At 42.3% G+C, this 21,068-nt stretch overlaps 1 protein-coding gene across 2 annotated transcripts; it reads right to left on the bottom strand.

Annotated features, from left to right (window-relative positions):
* Positions 1-946: 946 nt before the first annotated feature.
* OGFRL1 (opioid growth factor receptor like 1) lies at positions 947-13,852 on the bottom strand. 2 transcript variants are annotated; one of them, XM_015859087.3, is made up of 7 exons: positions 13,211-13,852; positions 11,846-11,932; positions 10,898-10,976; positions 8,011-8,089; positions 7,852-7,918; positions 7,567-7,712; positions 947-5,738 (listed from the first exon to the last, which is right to left on the bottom strand). In XM_015859087.3, exons 1-7 carry the CDS (start codon positions 13,469-13,471, stop codon positions 4,982-4,984), a joined length of 1,476 nt encoding a protein of 491 aa, XP_015714573.2. In that variant the 5' UTR covers positions 13,472-13,852; the 3' UTR covers positions 947-4,981. The 2 variants fall into 2 exon arrangements, with proteins under 2 accessions (XP_015714573.2, XP_015714572.2); XM_015859086.3 differs by having other exon boundaries at positions 10,898-10,979; positions 13,211-13,657.
* Positions 13,853-21,068: the final 7,216 nt, after the last annotated feature.

Raw genomic sequence — 21,068 nt, 5'->3', positions numbered from 1 at the left:
TAAACTTTTATTCTGAAGGGACGAATAAGATAACATTATCATCAGCACTGGACAAGTGACATTTTCTGCCTAAGCGGGTATCTTATTAGAATTTCCAAAGGCTTTTAAAAACAGCAGGAAATGTACTACTGTTCATCTTACAGTACTTGCAGTAATTGTGTTCAAACACGCTAGCGATTCCTGAATAAACAGATTGGAGATGAACAATAGCTTACTTTTGCCAAACAAAACAAAATTAAAACATGGAGCTCACTGCCAAAAGGGACTGTCAAGGCTGAATCACGGGGGATTAAAACTAAACTGCATGGAGGAAAAAAAAAGCCTTTATCTTTCCTTGCACACCACAAACTGTTGGTGGCCATCACTGCTCACAGGATACAAGGTTCGTTATATCTTAGGTTATAATCTAACGTACACCATTAACACGATTTTGTCAATTTTGTTAATGTATAAATTTCATTCACATTTTTGCATCCTACCCATAAATACTACTTTTGTCCGGAAAATTAAACATATTACCTTTAAATGTACGGCATAATTACGGATACGCATTCACTTAGATACGTATTTTACCATAATTTCTGATTAGTTTTGCATTAACATACTTATGATCACTTGCTTTTTAATAAGAATGAGCAATACCGTATCTTCTAAAAGGAAAATGCTTTCCAGTTCTATGAAATTATTTTTTCCTAAATACTGCAATATCATCTTGGGCAATATCACATCTAAAAGGACTTGCCTCTTAGCCATAATCAGCAATAGGCAAGGTTAGAAACTGTCTATGGCAATTCATTTTGTATCACAAATACTAGCACAAAAGGCTGTTACCAAGCAGCCTCTTCACAGCAGGTGAACCAGTAGCTCTTTATTCCCCCTTGCTTCTCAGGCTCTAGACAAATCATTACTGCCACAACTGTCAGGAAAAGAAAGGGGCACAAAATGATTCAAGTAAACAGACATAAATAAATTTTATTTAAAAAAAAAAAAAAAGAAAAAAAGAAAACAAGCCATTTTCCATTTAAAACTCTTTGACTTACCTTATAGGTAATTTTGATATCCATCAAAGTTATACAAAGCTTATAAGGTCTGTAATCTTTCTGAGTTTAGTAGATATAAATAACTGTAGATTGTTAGTATCTTCCTGGAACAATTCACAGAGGTTTATATTGGGTTACATGAAATATTAACTGTGATTATAGAAATGCTTTAAGAAATTTTTAGAAATACATTAGACTGCTGTTAACTTAGGGCAGGAAACTGAGGAGCTGGCCAACCCACAGAACAGCTCTCAAAGGGTTATTGCAAATATATTTAGTACCCTTCAGGATCATACTTTTAAATACAAGCAATAGACACCAAGAACTCGGTCCTGCCCCTAGACATGTGCACACATGTAAGTGCTCTTCTTATCTGAACGGCTAGTGGTGCACGCCTTGTGAATCCAAGCTTTCAGCCTGCATGCTACACCATCCTCAGGTGCTGAGGCATAGTTACATCCCCACAAGTAGGGCACAAAGATGGAACTGATCTCGAAGTGCTGTATTGTTGGCTGCCTTGTAAGTGAAGGCAATTGTACATGTATGCACTCATCAGCATTTTGCCAAGTCACACATTCATGTACCCTCACAAGAGGGTACAAAGAATCAAATTCACAGACCTGTGAATACGCTCACTTTTCACTCAGTAGCAGAGGCTGCTCAGGTGTAAGAACCCCTAAATGGGAGGTTCCATCCAATTAATATGTGAATAGCTCAGGTTCTAGTAAAACACTGGGCCAACACATTATGATAGAAGTACACAGAAATCCCTGAATATTTAAGTGCACAGCAAGATTAAAACAAACACAAAAAATCTAGTTTAATAGTGAGCAAGTGTCCTGACTTTGTTTGCACGCACGCTCAGTTGCTGAAGTAATAGTTAAATAATAAAGTATTGGCTTTTATGAGAATGCTTGAAAACCTGAAAGCCAATACTTACCTAACAAGCACAGGGTGCTTCTAGCTGCCAAGGACACGAGTCTGTAATGAAATGTATCACACCCATTTGGTCCTCAAAAATCTCAGTGGGATGCTACACATCCATCGCTCTGCAATGAATCCCTCATTCGAGCACTTGCAAAATCACGACACAACTCCTCTATGAAAATTATGATACACCATCACATTTTACACAGAGCAAATTTGTCACTTAAAGCTGAAGAGTCTCATGGGAGACACTTCAGTCTGCTGACATGGGTATAAGACAGTTTACAGAATGAAGGAGGCCATCTGACACAGAATACTTTCCTCATCCCAAAGTTCTTCACAGGTAGTTGACACATCACTACTGTTCTCACCTCTCTCTTTAATAATGATGATAGAAATATACTGAGATGGGGATTTAAAAATAAAAAGTTAATACAGGTACAAGTTGCAAAGTTCCCAATTCTATTTTCAGACACACTGGACAATTAATGCACACAGCTCTGCCAATTAAAAAAAAAAAAAGTCAATTTTTACATTAAGTACTTAATTAAAAGTGGACAACCAACAAGCACGTGCAGGGTAGGTGCAAGGCATATCACAATAGCAGAATAACATACTGCAGTGAAGCTTTTTGGGTGTGCATCCCACAGAAGGCTACAACCAGCTTTCTGGTTAAAGAGCCGTATTTCTCTTCCTGTTGCTGTTCAGAAGTCAAATGAAGGCAAATCTCCTGAGATCGTGTTCAAATTACAGTATAAATACAATAAAACCCCTACTGACTCCTATTCCACTTGAACACTATGCAATTTAAAAATAAATAAATAAATGTTTTACCTCAATAGAGAAGCCTAGAAATTGAAGGTTCTGCATAACTAGCTTATATTTCTGTTCTTCATACACAGTGTAAATTTTCCCTATGCCATTCAAGTAATAACCACGTTAAAACAACGCTATTAAGTTGACATGGTTAGGCACTCGAGATTTAAAAAGTCATAGGCAGAACACAGAACTGTCCTCTCTGAGTCTATGTGTAGGGCTGGAGTCTTCAACTACGTGGACTAATATTATCTAAGCATTTCCTGCCCTCTTCTGCTCAGAAGGTCAGGGTCAAGCATGAAAAAGGGGATCCCTGCTTTAAGACCAGGGCAGTTTGAAGGTCGTTCTCAGCACCAGCTGAGTTGTCCACCTTTCATGAAGCACTGACTGGGAGGGAATTCTCTTGGACATTTCCATTCAGACAGACTTGATGCCTGTTGAAAAACCTGGGCTACCCTTAAAAGACAAACAAACAGAAACACAACAGAAAACAGACATTTACACCCTTTCCTTACAAGATAGCACAGAAAAAGTAGAAATATAACTTCCCTCTGTCTCTTTTGGATGGAAAGAGCTTAATCTTTCTCCACTGGTATGAAAATCTCTAATTACAGCTCTGCTTGACCCCAAGAAACAAAGCTACCTAGGGAAAGAAGGAGATTATGCACTGCCATAATGGAAATTAGGGATAGAGAAAAATACAAGACATTTCATCTATGTTTTTAAACCCCTGAAAGACTGTCATTTTGAGTGACAAGACTCGAATGAAGTCCTGCAGCACTCTGACACTCTAACTATAGTCAGGTACTTGCTTTATAATATTTCATCAAAAATACATTAGAGGCAGTGGATAATATATACATTTTAAAATAGAAAATACATATAGTAGACTATTTTTAGGACTGTAGAAAGCATGAGTTCTACCTGCACTACATTTTAATCCATATGGTATACAGTTAACTTGCTGGGTAGCATCTTACTTGACTGAATGGCACGAAGTTAGAAAAAGATGCTCAGGCAAATCTCATGGTCTTTAAGTAAACAAAACTGGGAAAGATATAATTGAGAAATTCCTATCTGCTGGGCTCTAGTCAGGCTGCAAATGGGCTTTTCTCAGTACTCAGCCTATTAAATAACATTAAAAAGTAAAAAACATCTAATAGAAAGCAAATACTTGAAATTCCTTTCACTTTATAAACCAGCAGGACTGGCTTTCTACCACAGGCCAGCATCAGGAGATTCTGCACTGTACAGACCTCACCCAAATTTAGTTCAGATTCAGCTGGACAAGCCAGGTGACATTTCCTCCAATGGCTTTGATGGCTAAGCAGTGTTTTGCTAAGGGAAAAAAAAAAAACATTAAAATAAACAAGCAATAAAACAAACAGAAGTGCTTTGGAGCTGCTGGTGGTTGACGCCCAGGGAAAGGGGCTTTCCAGCTACCAAAACCAGCTGCTGATCAACAGAGAGCTTTCATGCTGAGACCAAATCTAAGAACGACTCCACCTCACAACCCAAATTAGCAGAAGCAGCAAAAGAGGCATGAGAAAACTTTAGAGACTAAAAGATAAAGTGCAACTTTCCTTGTACACAAAAGCTGTGTATACAGTTAAACATCCGTGTGATGTAACGGCTATCCAGCTGCATAGGATGTTTCAAGATCTATTGTCTCAGACAAGGGTGCTAATCTAAGGTAAAAGACGCTGTGCAAATGCTGCCATTCAACACGAACACAGTTCCTAAGGAAAATCCACTTGTGACCAATTTTGCTCTTGAAATAATTTCTAGTCATTTCATACAAACAAATCAACACCGAAAACATATTAAAACAAATTTCAATTGAGATGTTCTAAGACTTAGTAGAAAATTACATTTTAAATAAATAAATAAGTAAATGCTGGATGAATTTTTTGGGAAAAAGTGCTATTTTTTTTTTTCTTATGCAATATATCTGGAAAACATTATGAACTCCTAGGCTTTGAATTAACACAATAGTTTTAAGTAACTACACTTGATTCTCATCTGATAAACTGAGATTAAAAAAAGCAAAATTCATTAGCGTAACCGAAGCCTAATCTGATGCATTCCCAACAAGCATGAACATTTTATACTAGATTAGATGTAAGTTTCACACGGAATGAAGAAGTGATGAATAATTTGCTTCATTCATTATGAAACAAAGACTTTTAACCTCAGATTCATAATTTGATTTCATCGTTGGTTTTTGTGGTGGTTCCCCCTGAAGGCGTATCCTTTTCAAGGTTATCCTGCAGATCTGACGATACGTTATTTGAACAATTCTCAGTGTCACATAAAGTTTTATCTGTAACGCCTGGATGATTTCCGCAGTCACTGTTCATATTTTCATCATCCTTTTTGGAATGAGAAGCGTCCTCTTTTTTGTCTGAAGGATCAGGAGTTTCTTCTGATTTTGAAAGCTGACCACTATCGGTACTGCTGTTCTTTTCACCACTCTGCTTAAAAGCATCACAGTTCATTTCTTGTTCATCCTGATCATTTTCTTCTCCACTTTTTGTGAGTTCTACTTTTCTCTCTTCAGTTGCTTTACTAGCTGAGGTTCCGCTTGTGGATGTACTCTTAGGCTCTTTCAGTTTCTTATGCTTAGAAATATAACTACTGTGAACAGAAATTGGAGATGCTGGCTTTTTGTTTGTTTTGCTTCCTTCTGACTTCTGTTTTCTTGGGGGTCCCCAGATAAAATGCTCTGACGGTGTATAATGTTGCTGAGCAAATCTCAGGAGCTTTCTCCTTTCTCTTCTGTCTCTAATAGTATACACAAAATATTCTAGAGCACTCTGCTTAATATTGGGAATGGTATCTTCCACAAGAGCTTCATGGAGAATAAATTTTACCAGGGGAGATTTGAAACTCTCATAGCCAAGTTCACCGAGACTTTTCAGAATTCGAGTGATTCTCAAGTAGTTGTGTTGAGACCTTTGAAAGAAAAGGTTATAAAAATCCACTGAATCAGAAAAGAAAAAGACTTACAGAAACAGAACTGGAAATACAATTTCTCATTCAGTTTTAATCACTCAAGATATATAGCTCTGGCTTTGTGTAGTTTTATTTCTCACAGCTGATGAAGCCTGCTAGTACCTCCTTTGCAAGGATGTTGGAATTGAAAATTAATGTCTGCAAAAGGCACTGAGGAAGTAGGTGAAATAAATTTCTCTTCTGAAATTTCTTCTGAAGTGTGGAGTCCCTTGTAAACACATCTAAGTAAACAGCATAACTTAAACACCTAAAATTCACACAGCAGAAGTTAGGTTAAAAGAATCACAACTCCTGATTTGAAGTAGTTTAGCTGCTCACTAGTGATATAATGAGTAGCTACATAGTAGTGTGTATACAAACAAACTCTCATATAATTACTTTGTATTATAACAATGTAGTAATTACAACGTATGAATATGCAGTGAGTGACATTCGGGTCTCTTGGAACCCGATTTTATCTGTCGCCTAACTCCTCATGTCCCTGTTAGCTGGCTCATAAAATTTGAGTGAAATGAGTAACAAATTATCCTTATCATTCACTCAGATTTAGCCACCAGTAATCCTACCTTAAGAAAAAAGGTTTTCATTTAGACTGGAGAGTAAAATACTGCAAGAAGACTACTAAATTTAGTGCAAACTTACTCTCCCCATAATGATGAAGTAAGGTGACAAACAGTCTGCTGATGAAAGCCAAAGGTAAGGTTTGACTCAATACACGTCTAAGCCTCTCCACTTAAGCACTGTAGTTAATTAGTATCAAATTCAAAGTAGAACATGTTTTGAGGAGGGAGGAATGTTTTTTTTACACAGCTTCCACACAGGCATGGGGAATTCGATTTTTCTCAAGAAAAATAACATACGTACAAAGACAAACACCCCATTCCCTATAACTGAGAAACTGAGCTTTAGGATCAATCGACTGGAATGCACTGTCCAGGGAGGTGGTGGAGTCACCGACACTGGGGGTGTTCAAGGAACGACTGGACGTTGTGTTGAGGGACATGGTTTAGTGGAAGCTATTGGTAATAGATGAACGGTTGGACTGGATGATCTTTTAGGTCTTTTCCAACCTTGGTGACTCTATGATTCTATGACAGCATTCCATAGCAAGACAGACAAATAATTGTGGAACTGTGATCTTCTTCAGCACCACCTCAAGTTGTACTTGCACAGAATGCAATGACGTCAGCCCCTTAAAAGGCAAGAAGCACAACCAAAAAAGAGGACTTCAGGACCTCCTGGGTTTCTGGGAAGACCTGAGAGTGGCATTTCAAAATCTGAAGGGGGCTATGAGAAAGGAGACAGATTCTTTAGTAATAAGACAAGGGAAAATGGTTTCAAGCTAAAAGTGAGGAGATTTAGACAAAATATAAGGAAAAAGTTTTTTACAGTAATCATAGTGAGGCAGTAGAACAGGCTGTACAGAGAGGTGGTGGATGCCCCATACCTGGAGAGATTCAAGGTCAAGCTGGAAGGGTCCCTGGGCAACCTGATATAGCTGTGGATGTCTCTGTTCATTGCAGGGGATTTGGACTGGATGACCTTAAAGGTTCGCTTCAAACTCAAAAGATTCTGTGACATGATTTTAAGATTCAGAGAAAGGGGAAGGAAGAATGTACACATACAGACACAAACTAGACATTGAGCATTTCTTTTCATCTTTATCCTGGCAATCTTTGGAAAAATATATCTTCCCTCACTCTAGGAAACAAAAGACTAAAGAGATTCTACAGCAATTCTAGAGCGTTGAGTGCATGTCATTACTTACTCATTCAAATGCTGAAATCTTTCTTGCCAGTTAGCAGCTCGTGCTACGTTTCCAGTTTTATCAATCAGTTTTATTCCAAAAAATTCCAGCATCATTTTGTAAGCCAAAAGGAATCTTCTAATTGCTTCTTTTGTTTTCTTGAACTCCTAACAAAGAAAACATCCCAAATTCAAAGTGGCATTAAAGCAAGTACCTCTGCATTGTATAAAAACAACTCTGCATAACAAGAAGTAGTTAAGCATCAATATTAATGTGATGGTTTGTTTTAAGCTGAACTTGTATTACCTCAATTTCATATGTAGTTAATTCTTTCGCATAGAAGTTCAGACCTTGTTCCCTTAGCGGGAAAAGCCTGTTAAAAGAAACAATGAATTACAGCTGACAGTACATAAATACTTGATCCACTTAATTCTTTGAAATAGAAGCAGGCAGTAAGTGACCAACCACTGTATGTACGTGTGGTTATGTTCCAGTTTTTCATAGTCTCCTTTCCATTTGTTTAGGACTTCTTCAATATAAACTCCTGCATAAAAATAATTAGAAAACACTGTTAGGTAGCCACCAAGACCAGCTTTCAGCTACATAAAGTAAGTACATGTCAAGCGCATCATATTGACAGAATACATGCTTCAATTTTCTCTCACATACTGTGTAAAATAAGGTCTATTAAAAAGTAATTTATTTAGTTGCTGCAACTTAATTAAAAACAAGAGTTTTATCAAATTTTAATTAAAGAAAAAATAAAATCAATTGGATTGAAACACCTGAGGGTATACGACAATAACTTAAAGAAATACAATTTTCAAAATATTCTCATTTTTCTAGTTTTCTTTATCACACTGACTGCTAATCGACAAACCACTTCAGTATATTATTGAAACATGAGTCAACCGCCATTGCTTTAACACAAGAAAGGTCTGTGTATTTATCATTTTAGTAGAATAAGGCCTCAAGACTTCGATAAAGCTTTCATTCTAGGAATCTCTCCAGCTGCAACTAATGTTAAGATCTGAAAATCTATGGCCAAGTGCATTGACGCCATTGCTATAAATTGGAGCTTGGAGGCTCAGGTCAAGCTCATCAAATGGAAATCTCAGCTTTTAGTAGACTGAAAACAGTCGTGGCATTTAGTCAGTGCCTCTTGCAATGACAGGGTGACAACAAAAAGGAGACAAAATACACCAAAAAGAAAATTAATCATTCTCCACATCGAGACCACAGACATGAAATTCAGTTACAGATCAGACACGTGCATACAAGGATATAACTTGTTCCAAAATCTATGCTCTCTTCCCATGAACCGCCTATATTAGCATGTTTTTAAGTCTGAAACCAGCAGTTCAACCATGGCAGCACGGTCTCTCCCAAATTCAAATAGCACAGGAGTGACCTAAAAAGCCCAAAGTGCCATTCGAGTAGTCTCGTATTACACATGGGTTATCTCTGCCTACTGAAATTTTCCATGTCAGTCCCAGTACCAAGTGAAAACTCCCTTTGTACTTAAAAGAAAAAATAAATAAATAGAGAAAGTAGTCAGAGAGATAAGAACACAAAGTTCATAGTGCAGGCAAGGCTGGAAAAGGATCGGACTAACAGGCTCTCCTGCCCCATCACATCCCACAGAACTTGTAAAGTAATTATGTTTCAAGTATCAGAAAGCTTCGCACTGATTTCCAAGCACTAAACACAGGGTAACTCAACAGTCTGAAGGTCGTGGAATTAAACTTCAGATCTAGGATTGCCCTACCAATTTCTTGTCTTTCCCTCAGTAACATTCCCCACTAGTAGAGCCCATAATGCACTAGGTTAAACTCCCTCTAAATACTCTCTTGGACCTGGGGCTAGGTTGAGGTAGTAACTATTCTTTACCATTCACAAAAGCACCATATCTCCTTCCTTTTCCAGCCCTTAAAGGATCACCCCAAACCCTTTCTGTTTCAGGCTCACATAGTCCTCTGAACTTTTCCCTTTTTTTCTTTTTTGGTGGTAACTCACAGATCTAACATTTTCCATCTAGCCAAGCTAAAAATGAAGTCTTCAGCATTAGCCTCTGTATATCTAGATCTAAAATTCAGGATTATTATCTTTCTTCTGCATAACCTGACTTATCTCACTTGCTGAGGTTATTATCACTCACTACCTTGCCTATCAACAGCTGTCATTTTCAACCTTCCAGGCTATACTGACATCTTTACATCTTTCTTTATCATGCTTCATCTTTCCATCAGAATTTAGGTGTTTCATCTCAACGTTGTTTTTCTTGACCTTGAAAAGTGCATTGTTGCCACCTTTACATCTACTTTGAATGCTGCTGAGAACAAGTTTCTAGACAACAGCAGTGGTTTTCTTTTAAACTTCACAATGATTCCTTTCTTTTTTCGCTTTGTGTTCTTCCATTGTGGAGTCTGTGAAGTCCCTTTCTGTAACATCAGGGAAAAAAAAAGCCAAAAGCTACATACCTTCACTTTAAGTCTTTTGTGATCTGTCCCATCCTACCGCGTCACAACCTATGAGATTGATTCCTGCCTCTGAACAGCCCTCAACAGCAGCCTCCACTTCTCACTCCTTATGTATTCAAATACACACTTTTGTATTTCAGCTCCTCTCACGCTGAGAAAATCTCCCTGCAAACACCTTCAAAGTAACCTCCTCATTCTTTCAGAACTCTGCTGCTTGAAGTTTGTTGTGTTTTTTGTCAATGGCTGAGCTCTCACACGCCAAGACTCCTGCCTATCGTTTTAACCGGTACTGTTTTATTGTCTCCTTCTGCTTCCCTCATCTGTCTGCAATCAAAGTATGAGGGACAAGAGGACAGCATACTCTCTAGAGCAGGGTTTGTCATCTTCCAGCTTGTTCTGTGTTTGCACAATGAGAGTCCTGCTTTGTTACCAGAACTACCAGGGACTTTTGATTATTACAGCAATGATAACAAAACAATTTCTCACACATGAGGAAGTAACAACACATTGATGTGGTGCTAGGAATAACACCCTGATCCCCATCGCGTCCTTTTAAACAGTAAGAGTTTGCTAAGCATGGTGGAACAGCTTTATCTTTGTTTAACAAAAGGCAGCGCCACTAGTGTAAATGTGTTGTGCTAACAACATCTCATCGTATTTTTCAGCACAAGAAAAGCACCACCGGTCTAGAGTAGAAGCAAACTTTGGTTTAAGCATCATCATCCTGTGCATTATCAACAGGCTAGTCCAACACGGGAGGTTCAAATAATACAATATATAGCCAGACACTTTTAATTTATCATCACTGTGAAAATACCTGTCTCACTCTGTTATTGTTATGGGTGAACGTTCAACTGTTACAGATTACTCACCGTCAGGCTTAAAAGGGATTTTATTTTTGTAAAAGCGGAGATTGCACAAGTCATTTTGGTATCGAAGATCTTTAAAGTTCTGCTGAAAGAAAGAAAGAAAACGGGGCATTATCAGTCTATAAAACAGAACCCGCTACTGAGAATACCCACAAAGTGACATTCTGCTCTTTGAGTAATTTGAGGACAATAAAGGTTCTGCAGTTTAGAAAAGTGGAAAGAACTTCCAGGTTCGGTTCAGGGAAGCAGTTTAAACATCTGCTACTTCCTTCTGACCACCTTCTTCTCCTACCAAGGAAAAACAGCAAGCGCAGCAGCACCTGGATTTCTGGCTCAAGGAACTTCCAAGAGACAAATAACCCATTATTCTATGTACCCTGTTCAATATTCAATGCATACATCCCTTTCTGGGATTCTGTCACTCTTCCCAAGCTTACAGAATCACAGAATCACAGAATGACCCGGGTTGGAAGGGACCTCAAGGATCATGTAGTTCCAATCCCCTGCCTGGCAGGGCCACCAAACATACACATTTACTAGATCAGGTTGCCCAGGGCCCCGTCCAACCTGGCCTTGAACACCTCCAAGGATGGGGCACCCACAACCTCCCTGGGCAGCCTGTTCCAGGGCCTAACCACTCTCCTAGTGAAGAACTTCCCCCTAACATCCAACCTAAATCTTCCCTCTTTCAACTTAAAACCATTTCCCCGTGTCCTGCTATTGTCAGCCCTTTCGAAGCCCTTACACACCTTATGTGTGTGCATTTACATTTAGAATGAAAAGGTGCTGCCCTTGTTTCATTCCCCACTCGCCAACATGTCGGGCTTTTCCGGCAGCTTTGTGACTATCCATATTTCTCACGTTTATTAAGCATTGTTACATTCAGGACTTTCCAGAATGTGTGCTGCTCTCTACTAAAAAAGAGAATTCGAAACCATAAAATATTCTTACTGGATACTGATGTCGGTACTTGTATAAATCCCTTGCTGCATAGAAGCTTCTCTTTGGCTTGGCTGTCAGCTCGGTTCCATCACCGCTCTGAAACATTTAAAGAGTAGATAATAATGATATAGAAACAAAACCAAACACTGAACCTGAGTAATTAAAGTTTAAAACCTAGTAAGAAATGCCACTAAAGCCCCAAAGGAAAACGTGCAGGGAGAAAACACACTTGTACAAGGCCTTGCGCTGAACAGCAGCTGTTTGCTATGACCTGAAACAAGCAGCACACATCAAGGTCAATGGAAGCCGCCCCACTGACTGGGCAGAATGCTGGAAAAACCACCATGTGTTGAAGAAAAAGGTGCATTGCTCTACAGAGAATTCAACTTGCTGCCAGCCACTTTATTTTCCACAACACCTTCTTATAACTAATACTATAAACAGCTTTATTACTATACCATAACAAAGGGACTTGGATTGTTTAATTTACTAAAACAAGTCTATATGCTAAGAGTAAAGGTCAAACGAGGGAGTAAAAAGAGTAATTGCACACCTTGCCACATGCATGCGATAGGTTAAAGCCACATCTAAAAAGGGAAATTCCCGTGATCACAATTGCCTTTATTATCGTCCACTCATTGCTTATCAGTATGACATTACTGACTGGCATTTGTTTCCATGCAGCTCGACTTTAACCGCAGGCAAAGCGTGCTTACCTGAGCTAGCAATAGCCCCTGATACAGGCATCAGCATGCCACTAGTATCGTGTATCAAGTAGAAATAAAAAGAAAATGCTTATACTTGTTTATTGCACACAGTGGTGGTTTGTAAGCCAAAAACACCAGACCCAAAGGATCCACCTCGCATTCGGGGCAAACTCCAGCGACACTGATAGCCATGCAGCGCTGCGGTGCGTTATGGCTGCGGAGGGACCCCCGCTCAAGAGCCGGCGGGTGCCACGCCTCCCTGCCACGCCTGCCCCAACACTCCGGCTCTTCAACCATTCGATCCCGAGGCCAAGTTCCACACTAAACGCAACGTAAGGCAGAAGCTGTGCTGGAAGCAGGAGCAGCGCTATTCCAGGGCCGGCGGGGTACGACCCACCTCACGGCCCCGCAACCGCGAGCGGCCAGGCCCGAGGGATGGAGGCGGGCTGCCAGCGGCCTCTGCCCCGCCCGAGCACCCGCGTCGTTCCTTCCGCACCCTGACACGACGCCTCCGGCCGGGAACAGCCCGACCTCCCCTCGGTCTCCCGGCCAGCGGTTCCGCAGGTCGGGGCGTCACACCGCCTCCCTCCCTCCCTCTCCTCCCCACCTCCTCCCGGCCCGCCGCAGCTCGGGGCCGGACCCGGTGGTTTCCCAGCGCGGGCGGTACCTGCTCGGGGCCGCCGCTGTCCCCCTCCGCCCGCTCCCCTTGCTCCGGCGGCACCGGGGGCTCCTCGGGCCGATCGTCAGCGGCAGGCGGCTCTTCCCCGCCTCCCGCGGCGGTGCACACCCCCTCCTCCTCCTGCTGCTGCCGCCGCGGCTCCCCGCCGGGCTCCGGCGCCTCGGGCTCCGAGTCGGTCTCCCAGGTGGAGTCGCAGTCCTCCACCGTGGTGGGCTCCTTGAAGCTGACGCCGCTCAGCAGCCCGCCCATCGGGCAGCGCCGTGCCGCCGCCGCGCCTCCCGGAGGCCGCGGAGGCCGAGGGCTGGGAGCGGCCGCCGGCTGCCTACGGCTGCGGCATGGCGGGGCGGGGCCGGGGCCGCCGGGGCCGCTCCCCCGCCCGGCCCCACAGCCCACAGCCGGGAGCGGGGCGGAGCTGAGGGGTCGGGGCTTCCGCGGGTGGCGCCCGGGCAGAGGGGAGGGGGCTCGGCCCGGCGTCGGGATGCGGGGCGGTGCTGCGGGGCTGGAGGGGCTGTGGGAGAGCGTTGGTTGTCGGCGCCGTGCTCAAGTTGTTCTTAGCGAGGAGAGCTCGGCGCCCGCCGGGACCGAGCCGGGAGGAGCGAGCTGAGCCTGGTGCGTGTGGAGAAGATGGCAGCTCCTGCTGCGGAACAGCACGGCGTACGGGAACGGTTCCTGTCAGGAGGACAGGAGGGCTGAGGGAACGCGATGTGCTTCCCAGCGGTTTCTGCTCTTCCTGAAGTCCCTCAGGCTTCAGGGATAAAAGTGGCATGGCAATGCAGGGCGGGTTTGGCTGGGTAAGGCAGGGAGCTTAGTGCTTGGCTACAGCGTGCGGTTTGGACAGGAGCACTGCCTGGAGTGAAGAGCTGGTGAGATGGAGGCTCATCCTGTTGTCAACTCGGGATTCAAAATGTGCTCTTTGCATCCAACCAGAATTGTCAGGCCTTGGTTCACACTCACCATCTCTGCCTTCTTCCCTGCAGGCTGCTTGTTGGTATCCACTGTATGGAGCACTGACCAGCTCAGCTTGCCCTGCTGTTACAGCTTTTATCTGTGTTTCCCACATCGACTGTGTTTCTTTATTAGGGACAGTAGATCCTCACAAGTGCACATGAATCCAGAAACAGGTGAAGATTTTGTTAATCTTTAACTTGTGCGGTAATTGATTTCACACACAAATCTTCCTGTAAGAAAGCTCTCTCTTGTACAAGTAATTGCACCTTATTATAGAAAGCTCAGTTCTACCTGAAGAGCAAAACTGTCAGCTTTGATTTGTCAACTCATCACAGAGTTTTACAAGGATTTTTTAATCAGTTTTCATCCTTTAGCTTAACATTGGACAATGGCTAGTTTCTGAGTGAGTCTGCTGAGGAAAAAGAGGATCAAACAGCTCTTACGGAGGTTAACATCCAGCAAGAACCTCTAGCTGGGAAGGGATGGGGTGCCTAGTTTAGGATCTGGCTGCACTGTTATGTAAAACAGTCCTTAATAATAATAAAATAAATGGTTTTAAGTCATCTCACAGTCATAACTGGTGGTCACATTAAGAAAGCAGTGAACTTCTGGCACTGCAGTTCCCCCAATTACTCCAGTACAAAAGAAGATTACTGAGTGCTAAAGCCAGGAAGACTTTCTTCAATCAAATACTCTGACTTCTACACAACACAGGTGAGAGAAGTACTTATCCCAGCCATCTTCAAAGAAAGACGGAAGATCTTAAGAACGGCAGGCTGCTATTACATCAGTTACTGATTTTGTTTAACACCTCATGAGAGTGCAGCCAGTTTCTCGACAGGAATTAACCCATCTGTAGGTTGCGACAAGGTCTACATAAGCTGCTCGGCACCGACCTCTAATTTATAGTTAGGGTCCTCCCCAACCCCCATGATGGCCCCACCTGGGCCAGCACTCAGCTTTCCTGCAGCAGGGCTCCTGAACTGCAGTAGGAAAGCCCTTATATTTGGCTGTATAGCCTAGAAACGATCTCTGAGAGAAACACCAGGAGAGTGGTTTGCATGACCAGTCGTGAGCATCCAAGTGCCCTTGTAAATTGCCTGCTATATCCAACTGCTGCTGCAGAAAGAGCTCCAGAGTTCCACAGGTAACTGGTGTTCTTGTGAGCTCCATGTAGATGTCTTGGCTGCTCTAGAACATCTCAAAGGATGTGATAGGCCTACCTGAAGTGAACTATGCCTGTACGTGCCTGGCTGGTTGGCTGAATCACTTCGAGCTGCACTTACAGCTTCATTGATTTTAGTACGTAGACTATCAAGAAAGTTGCCTTCTCTGTGGTCATTGAATGAATAACCAGACTTGTGCTCCACGAATAATAGATAATTGTGGAACAGTCAAAGGAAGTGATGGTGGCATACATTGCTGATACATCACTACAGCGTGTGTTATTTCATCACCTACAGCCTGTTCCCCACCCATCGCAAGGAGGCAATAATAAACCCCACTGTGCTTGAGTTAAAGGGCTTGACTTTTTGTCTGCTTAAAGCAGGGACATCCACTGCAAGTGCAGCCCAGCAGTAGCAACACGCGGACGTGGCAGGGCTGTATTTTGTGTTGGCCCTTCCTGGCACTCTTTGACGTGCTCTCAGTGTCTCTTGGATGTCCCCTTCTCCCCATCCCTGCCAATTTCTTGTTTATTCTCAGTGGGAAGGCTGGAGGGAGCAGACTGCACAGCTGAAGAGTTCAATGGCTTTGGAATGATGAGCAATAAATGGCCCACAGTTTGTGGTGTGAAACCATTTAAGATGGAGCTGAAGCATGCAACACTTTGAAAACATGAGCTTCAGAAAAACATCTGTAAGCAGCTGGTATACACAGATACACAGGTTCTGGAATTAAAAAAAAAAAAAAGAATCTTTCATCTTACTTATTGCTCCTATTATATTCCTTATCACAGGCTTCCTTAGATCAGCACAGGACAGCCTTATCACCATGGTATTGTGTACTTCTAGTCTGAAGAAAGCACTTTAGTAGAGCCTGTAAAAGCCCTCCAGCCCTTTATCTGCTCAGTGCCACCCATGCATTAAGTGTTCTTGTCACCCGAACGGAGCATGCAAGGTGGCAAGTTGAAGAGCTGTAATACTGCTGCAGGTGGCACTGAAGAGTGAGCAAAGGATAGAAAACTCTTCTGATACGGACAAGCGAAGTTATGCCTTAACAAGTAATCCTAAGGAATATTCACTTTAGGAGCCTGGTGCAGTAACTAAAATCATCTGAACACAGTGTGTGCAATGTTCCAATATTAGCTCGCTTAGCTTTGTAGCATCCCATAGTATGGCCTGAACCCACCTTGCAGCCTCTGAACAGTACAGGCAGCCTCTGCTTGGGAAAGACATCATTTTTTAGTAAGCCAGTGTTTGGCTGGGCTGACAGGACCAGTGGCATCCAATTGAGTTCCCTCTGTTCAGAGTAAAGAGATGAGTCAATAAGCACATCATTGTCCTTCTGCATGTGGCAAAGTAGGCCAGCGATATGTTGGCGGTAGCGTGCTCAAAAGGCATCGAGTATTTTGAGCGAGTTCAGTGCAGTACAGTTTACTTGTAGCACACTTGCAGAACATTCAAATGATGGCATTTTTTGGTTTGTGGGGTTTTATGGTAATGCTTCTTTGTAATGGGAGGCTACAGGTTAAGATCAGGAGATAATGTAAACACTGCAATGAATGCAGGTTAAAAGAACATGCTACATGTTTGCATGCATTAGTAAATTCTTCAAAGGAAACAGTATGAAAATGAAATAAAGGTTTCCAGGCATACCAAAGCAGTAATTTTGAGTTCATTGGTTGTTAAAAGCACCCATTATGCTGGATGTTTGTAACGGAGCTGGCTTGACACGAGCGGTTCACACTCACACAGTTCACTCTCATGCAGGTGTCTGCAGTTGGTAGCAATGTGAGAGATCTCCTGTTTCTGCTCCTGATGAGAATGATTACTATTTGCATTGAATTTCCATCAAATGCGTCACCCTGTAACACAACTCAGAGCTGCCCTTCAGCTGCAAAATAATTTGTAGTTCTGAGAGCGTACCAGATGCAAACAAACCAACCAAGATCAAATCCCACAGCATTGCTTTAGGACTAAAAACATAGAGTAGGAGAAATCATCCTCAGCGCTGTTTTCTTTGAGCAGACACAGCTCCAGTATCATGGCTTTGGTGTGTTCTTTCATCTGCATTACAAAGGAATGCTAGTGTGAGCAGTGTTCATTACTTCTTTAAGGAGCTTGATAATTTGGTATGTTCATAGACTACAGGCCCTCAGTGCCATCAGCTCTCCACCAATATATGATTTAAACCTTCTTCCAGCATCAGTATTCCCTTATGCGGTCCTGAGATTTAATGAGGTTGGCGCTCAGATGATGGTTGATGTGTTTGTGAGACTTTTTGAGCCAGGAAGGCTCAAAAACAGGAAATGAATAAAACTTGAGAAAGAAATGATGATTAGCAGACTGGGTATGGAAATGATGGAAAATGAGAAGTGATTCAATTTGACTAAAAAAACAACAACCAACCAACAGCAAAAAGCATAACAAAATAGGAACTCAAAAGGAATCCTCAAGTATGTCTCTGTCATCTGTGTCACATACAGAAAGATGTTGGCTTCCCCTGCAACATCAGACATCTTCAGCATGTGTGCCTCTATAACTACTTGCTCAGAGTCCCCTGGAGAGAAACTGGAACTTTTAGGTCGTGATTCACTTCATCCTAACACAAACATTTCAACTTAGGCCTGAAGGAGTGTCTCTTTCTTTGGGAGTGCATCTCTATTAGTGTGTTAGCCTGGATCAGAAGAGCGCTTTTACTACTAACCTCCCAGTCCTTCCACCTACTGGGCTTTGGTTCACATTAAGATTCACACAGTCTCAAAGTACATTGACTTAATTTTGTTAGATAAAATGACCCAGAAGATAAAGTACAAGAGTGCACATAATGCACTGCAGGAGCAGTGGGCACTTAGTCCATTGGAGTAGACTAGGGCTAGTCTCAAGAAGAAAAAGATCTTCAAAACGTTCATACTGTAAGGGCCAGGTCCTCGGCACTGACTGTTTTGCTCTACAGGTCTGCTGTCAGTTCTCACTATCATCTAATAGTAGATGAAGTGAACAAGTAAAAAAGGGCCAAGAAAAGGTCCTTGCTTCTTTAACCATTGGAGAAGTTTAGGAAAACAAGATGGCTAAGCAAGTAGACTTAAAACTGAATGCAATGAGTTGCTGCCAGATGGATTCCGTACTACTTTTACCAAATGCATGGTTAAAAAAAAGAAGCATCCTTTAGACATAGGCAGAAACAAGCCCTACACAGGACCTATGGTAGTGAATTAATTGAGAATGTAATTTACTTGCTGATTACTGATTAATCTTCCAGGCTTCCAGAGTTAGTATATCTGTCTGAGATGGCTAGTAAATACAAAATACAGCTAACTGCGGGATCTTGTTTATAGCAGTACAGCCTCAGGGCTTAGTCCAAACATAAATTATTGTGAGCTAACTATGGTGTTATTACCTACAGGTTTATATGGCTGCAAAGGAACAGCACAAACTACAAAACAAAGCATGAGTGACCCAAGTGCACCAGTTTCTCCAGTAAGAAGTCATATTACACACCTGATCATAGAGTACTACTACCACTACTGGAGTCCTGATGCAAAAGAGAAATCTTCAGGTTAAATCTGTAAATTACAAGGTGGAACAAGAAAAGTATCACTAAAACAGGGCCCCACCGGGAGCATGGAACACACTGACGTATGCTTAAAGATGGTCCTGAATTTCCATTGGTTTTGGTTCAGTTGTTTGGAGATGATAGTTCTTTGGAGGTCAGATGGCACTTTGATGTCAGACTGTGCTGGCTGTCCTCTGGTAGGATGGAAGGAGAACATAGGAAGAACAAAAGTGACAGAGCCTGTGGGTTCAGATAAAGACAGTTTAATAAGTAAAGGAAGAGAATAACGGAAGTGAAACACAGGAGACTGGACAGGCAGAGCGATGTCCTGTTAGTCTCTGAATATTGACCCACCCCTTCTCCTACCTCAGCTTTTCTTGCTGAGCAAGAGGTCCATTTGGGCCTGCTGTGTTGCCCTCCCACTCTCCTGCCTATTGTGAAGAAGCTCACCTTCATCCCAATCCGTTGGCTACACCATGGAGCAATCACTCCAAATGGTCATTTACAAGAAGCACCAGGTACGGCATAGTCTAAGAGTGCTGCCTTTGCTTCATCCTTTAAAGCATCCTTCAAGAGTATCCTTTAAAAACTGACATTTCAAAGCAAACTTTGTAATCTTTGGTCAAAAAGCATTCCTATTTCCATGTCAGTAAAATAATAGATTAATATAATTGGAACTTCTCTGCGTGGCAACAGACCAACACAGACAGTTCTGGTCCTCAGTGGATGTCTTTGCATGTGATGCAGTTTCATACACTGATGCAGTGCTGCTTCTTCATTCTCTAACACTTCCTTTCATTTGCAAAATAGGTGTATGCTGAAATAACCAAGAATTCTTCTACTGCAAGCATTTATCTCCTCTGAGAATGGAGAAGGCCAGCAAAGCTTATCAATGTAACAATATAGGCCTTGTGTGCCTGTTAGACACCGGCATAGATCTGTGAGGTGCCATCACCCTGTCTATGCAATACTACAGCAAGTGAAAGGCACATCAACACCACAGCCCTGTCATGAGGGCACAAACCACGGAGCCTGGCAGCTTGTGGTTTTGCCTGGTGTCAGGGGAAAAGTTAGCATCCAGTCTACAGAAAACCCACTGCATCCCTATGCCAGTGATGCCACATTGCTGTTACCTGACAGGTAGCTCCTGCAGTATCTGTTCCCTGCTGAGCTGAGTCACTGGTACAAAGCGCAGAGATAGCGATCAGTTCATGTGACATGCATGGCAAGGCGTTCAAAATAAGAATACAGCATTGACAGTGTATTGTAGTAAAAGCCATGGCAACCTAAAGCATTTAACTGAGAACATGCTGTGTAGGATCTCTGCCTACTAGCTTTCTTTCACTCCCACATCAAATTCCTTGTCCCTAGTGGGATGCTACCTCTGCATAGAACTAGGCTGAGCATTCCTCCAGCACTAGGAAAGAGACAGCTACCAAGTCATCCTTTAGCCACTGCTCATACACCAACTTGAGTTTACCAATATGAAGACATACATCATGTTGGCAGGCTCTGAGCGGGCTTTATGTTCTTAATGTTCTTATGCATTAGTTCTTAAGCATTAGTAGGCAAGGACGGTTGAATTAGTCACCCAAACCCTGATGTCTGGGGATGTCTGACGTATTCAGAGGAATCAGAGATGTCCAGCATAGCAAAATATGATACAAGTCTTACAGTAAACCTACAGCTAAAAAGCATCATGTCCAAGCTGGAGACATCTCATGTGGCAGATACATTTGGGCAGACCACCTAAAAGAGGGCGACAGGATGGAACAGGCTGGAAATTTAGGCTGTGCCTTCAAGCTCCAAGACAGTCAGTGGGAAATTTAACCAACAAGCTCTGTTATAATCAAGGACAACCCAGCCAACGCAGCTCAGGGAGCCTAAGAACGATTGGACTCACTGCAGAACAGACAGCTGATGGCTGTTTAGCTGAGGCTCTCTACATTCACTGAAATGGGAGCATTTTTGACAGTCATGTTCCATATCAAAATTAATAATCATAACAAAGCATTGTTGTCTAGCTTTTGTTTTTATGGCAGTGCATTGGTTTGGATTGTGACAACTACAGCAGTGAGTTATTCATGTAGAAGTCCACAGAGTAAACAGGTATCGCACAGAAAAGGAATGACTTTCCATACCTGTTAGAAATGTTACAAAGTGTTCCCCCTTTTCTTTTATG

Source organism: Coturnix japonica, chromosome 3 (assembly GCF_054131305.1).
Source record: "Coturnix japonica strain WE chromosome 3, WE-NBRP24, whole genome shotgun sequence".
NCBI classification, from domain to species: domain Eukaryota; kingdom Metazoa; phylum Chordata; class Aves; order Galliformes; family Phasianidae; genus Coturnix; species Coturnix japonica.
Note: the sequence above shows the minus strand (reverse complement) of the source record. Positions and strands in the feature narration are given on the sequence as shown.

Excerpts from the sequence above, each read along its gene's own strand:
- OGFRL1 (XM_015859086.3), bottom strand. The coding sequence starts at position 13,471 with ATGGGCGGGCTGCTGAGCGGCGTCAGCTTCAAGGAGCCCACCACGGTG. Across the intron at positions 8,090-10,897 it reads AATCCCTTTTAAGCCTGACG|GAGTTTATATTGAAGAAGTC; the intron begins GTGAGTAATCTG and ends ATTTTTATGCAG. Across the intron at positions 7,919-8,010 it reads AACCACACGTACATACAGTG|GCTTTTCCCGCTAAGGGAAC; the intron begins GTTGGTCACTTA and ends TTCTTTTAACAG.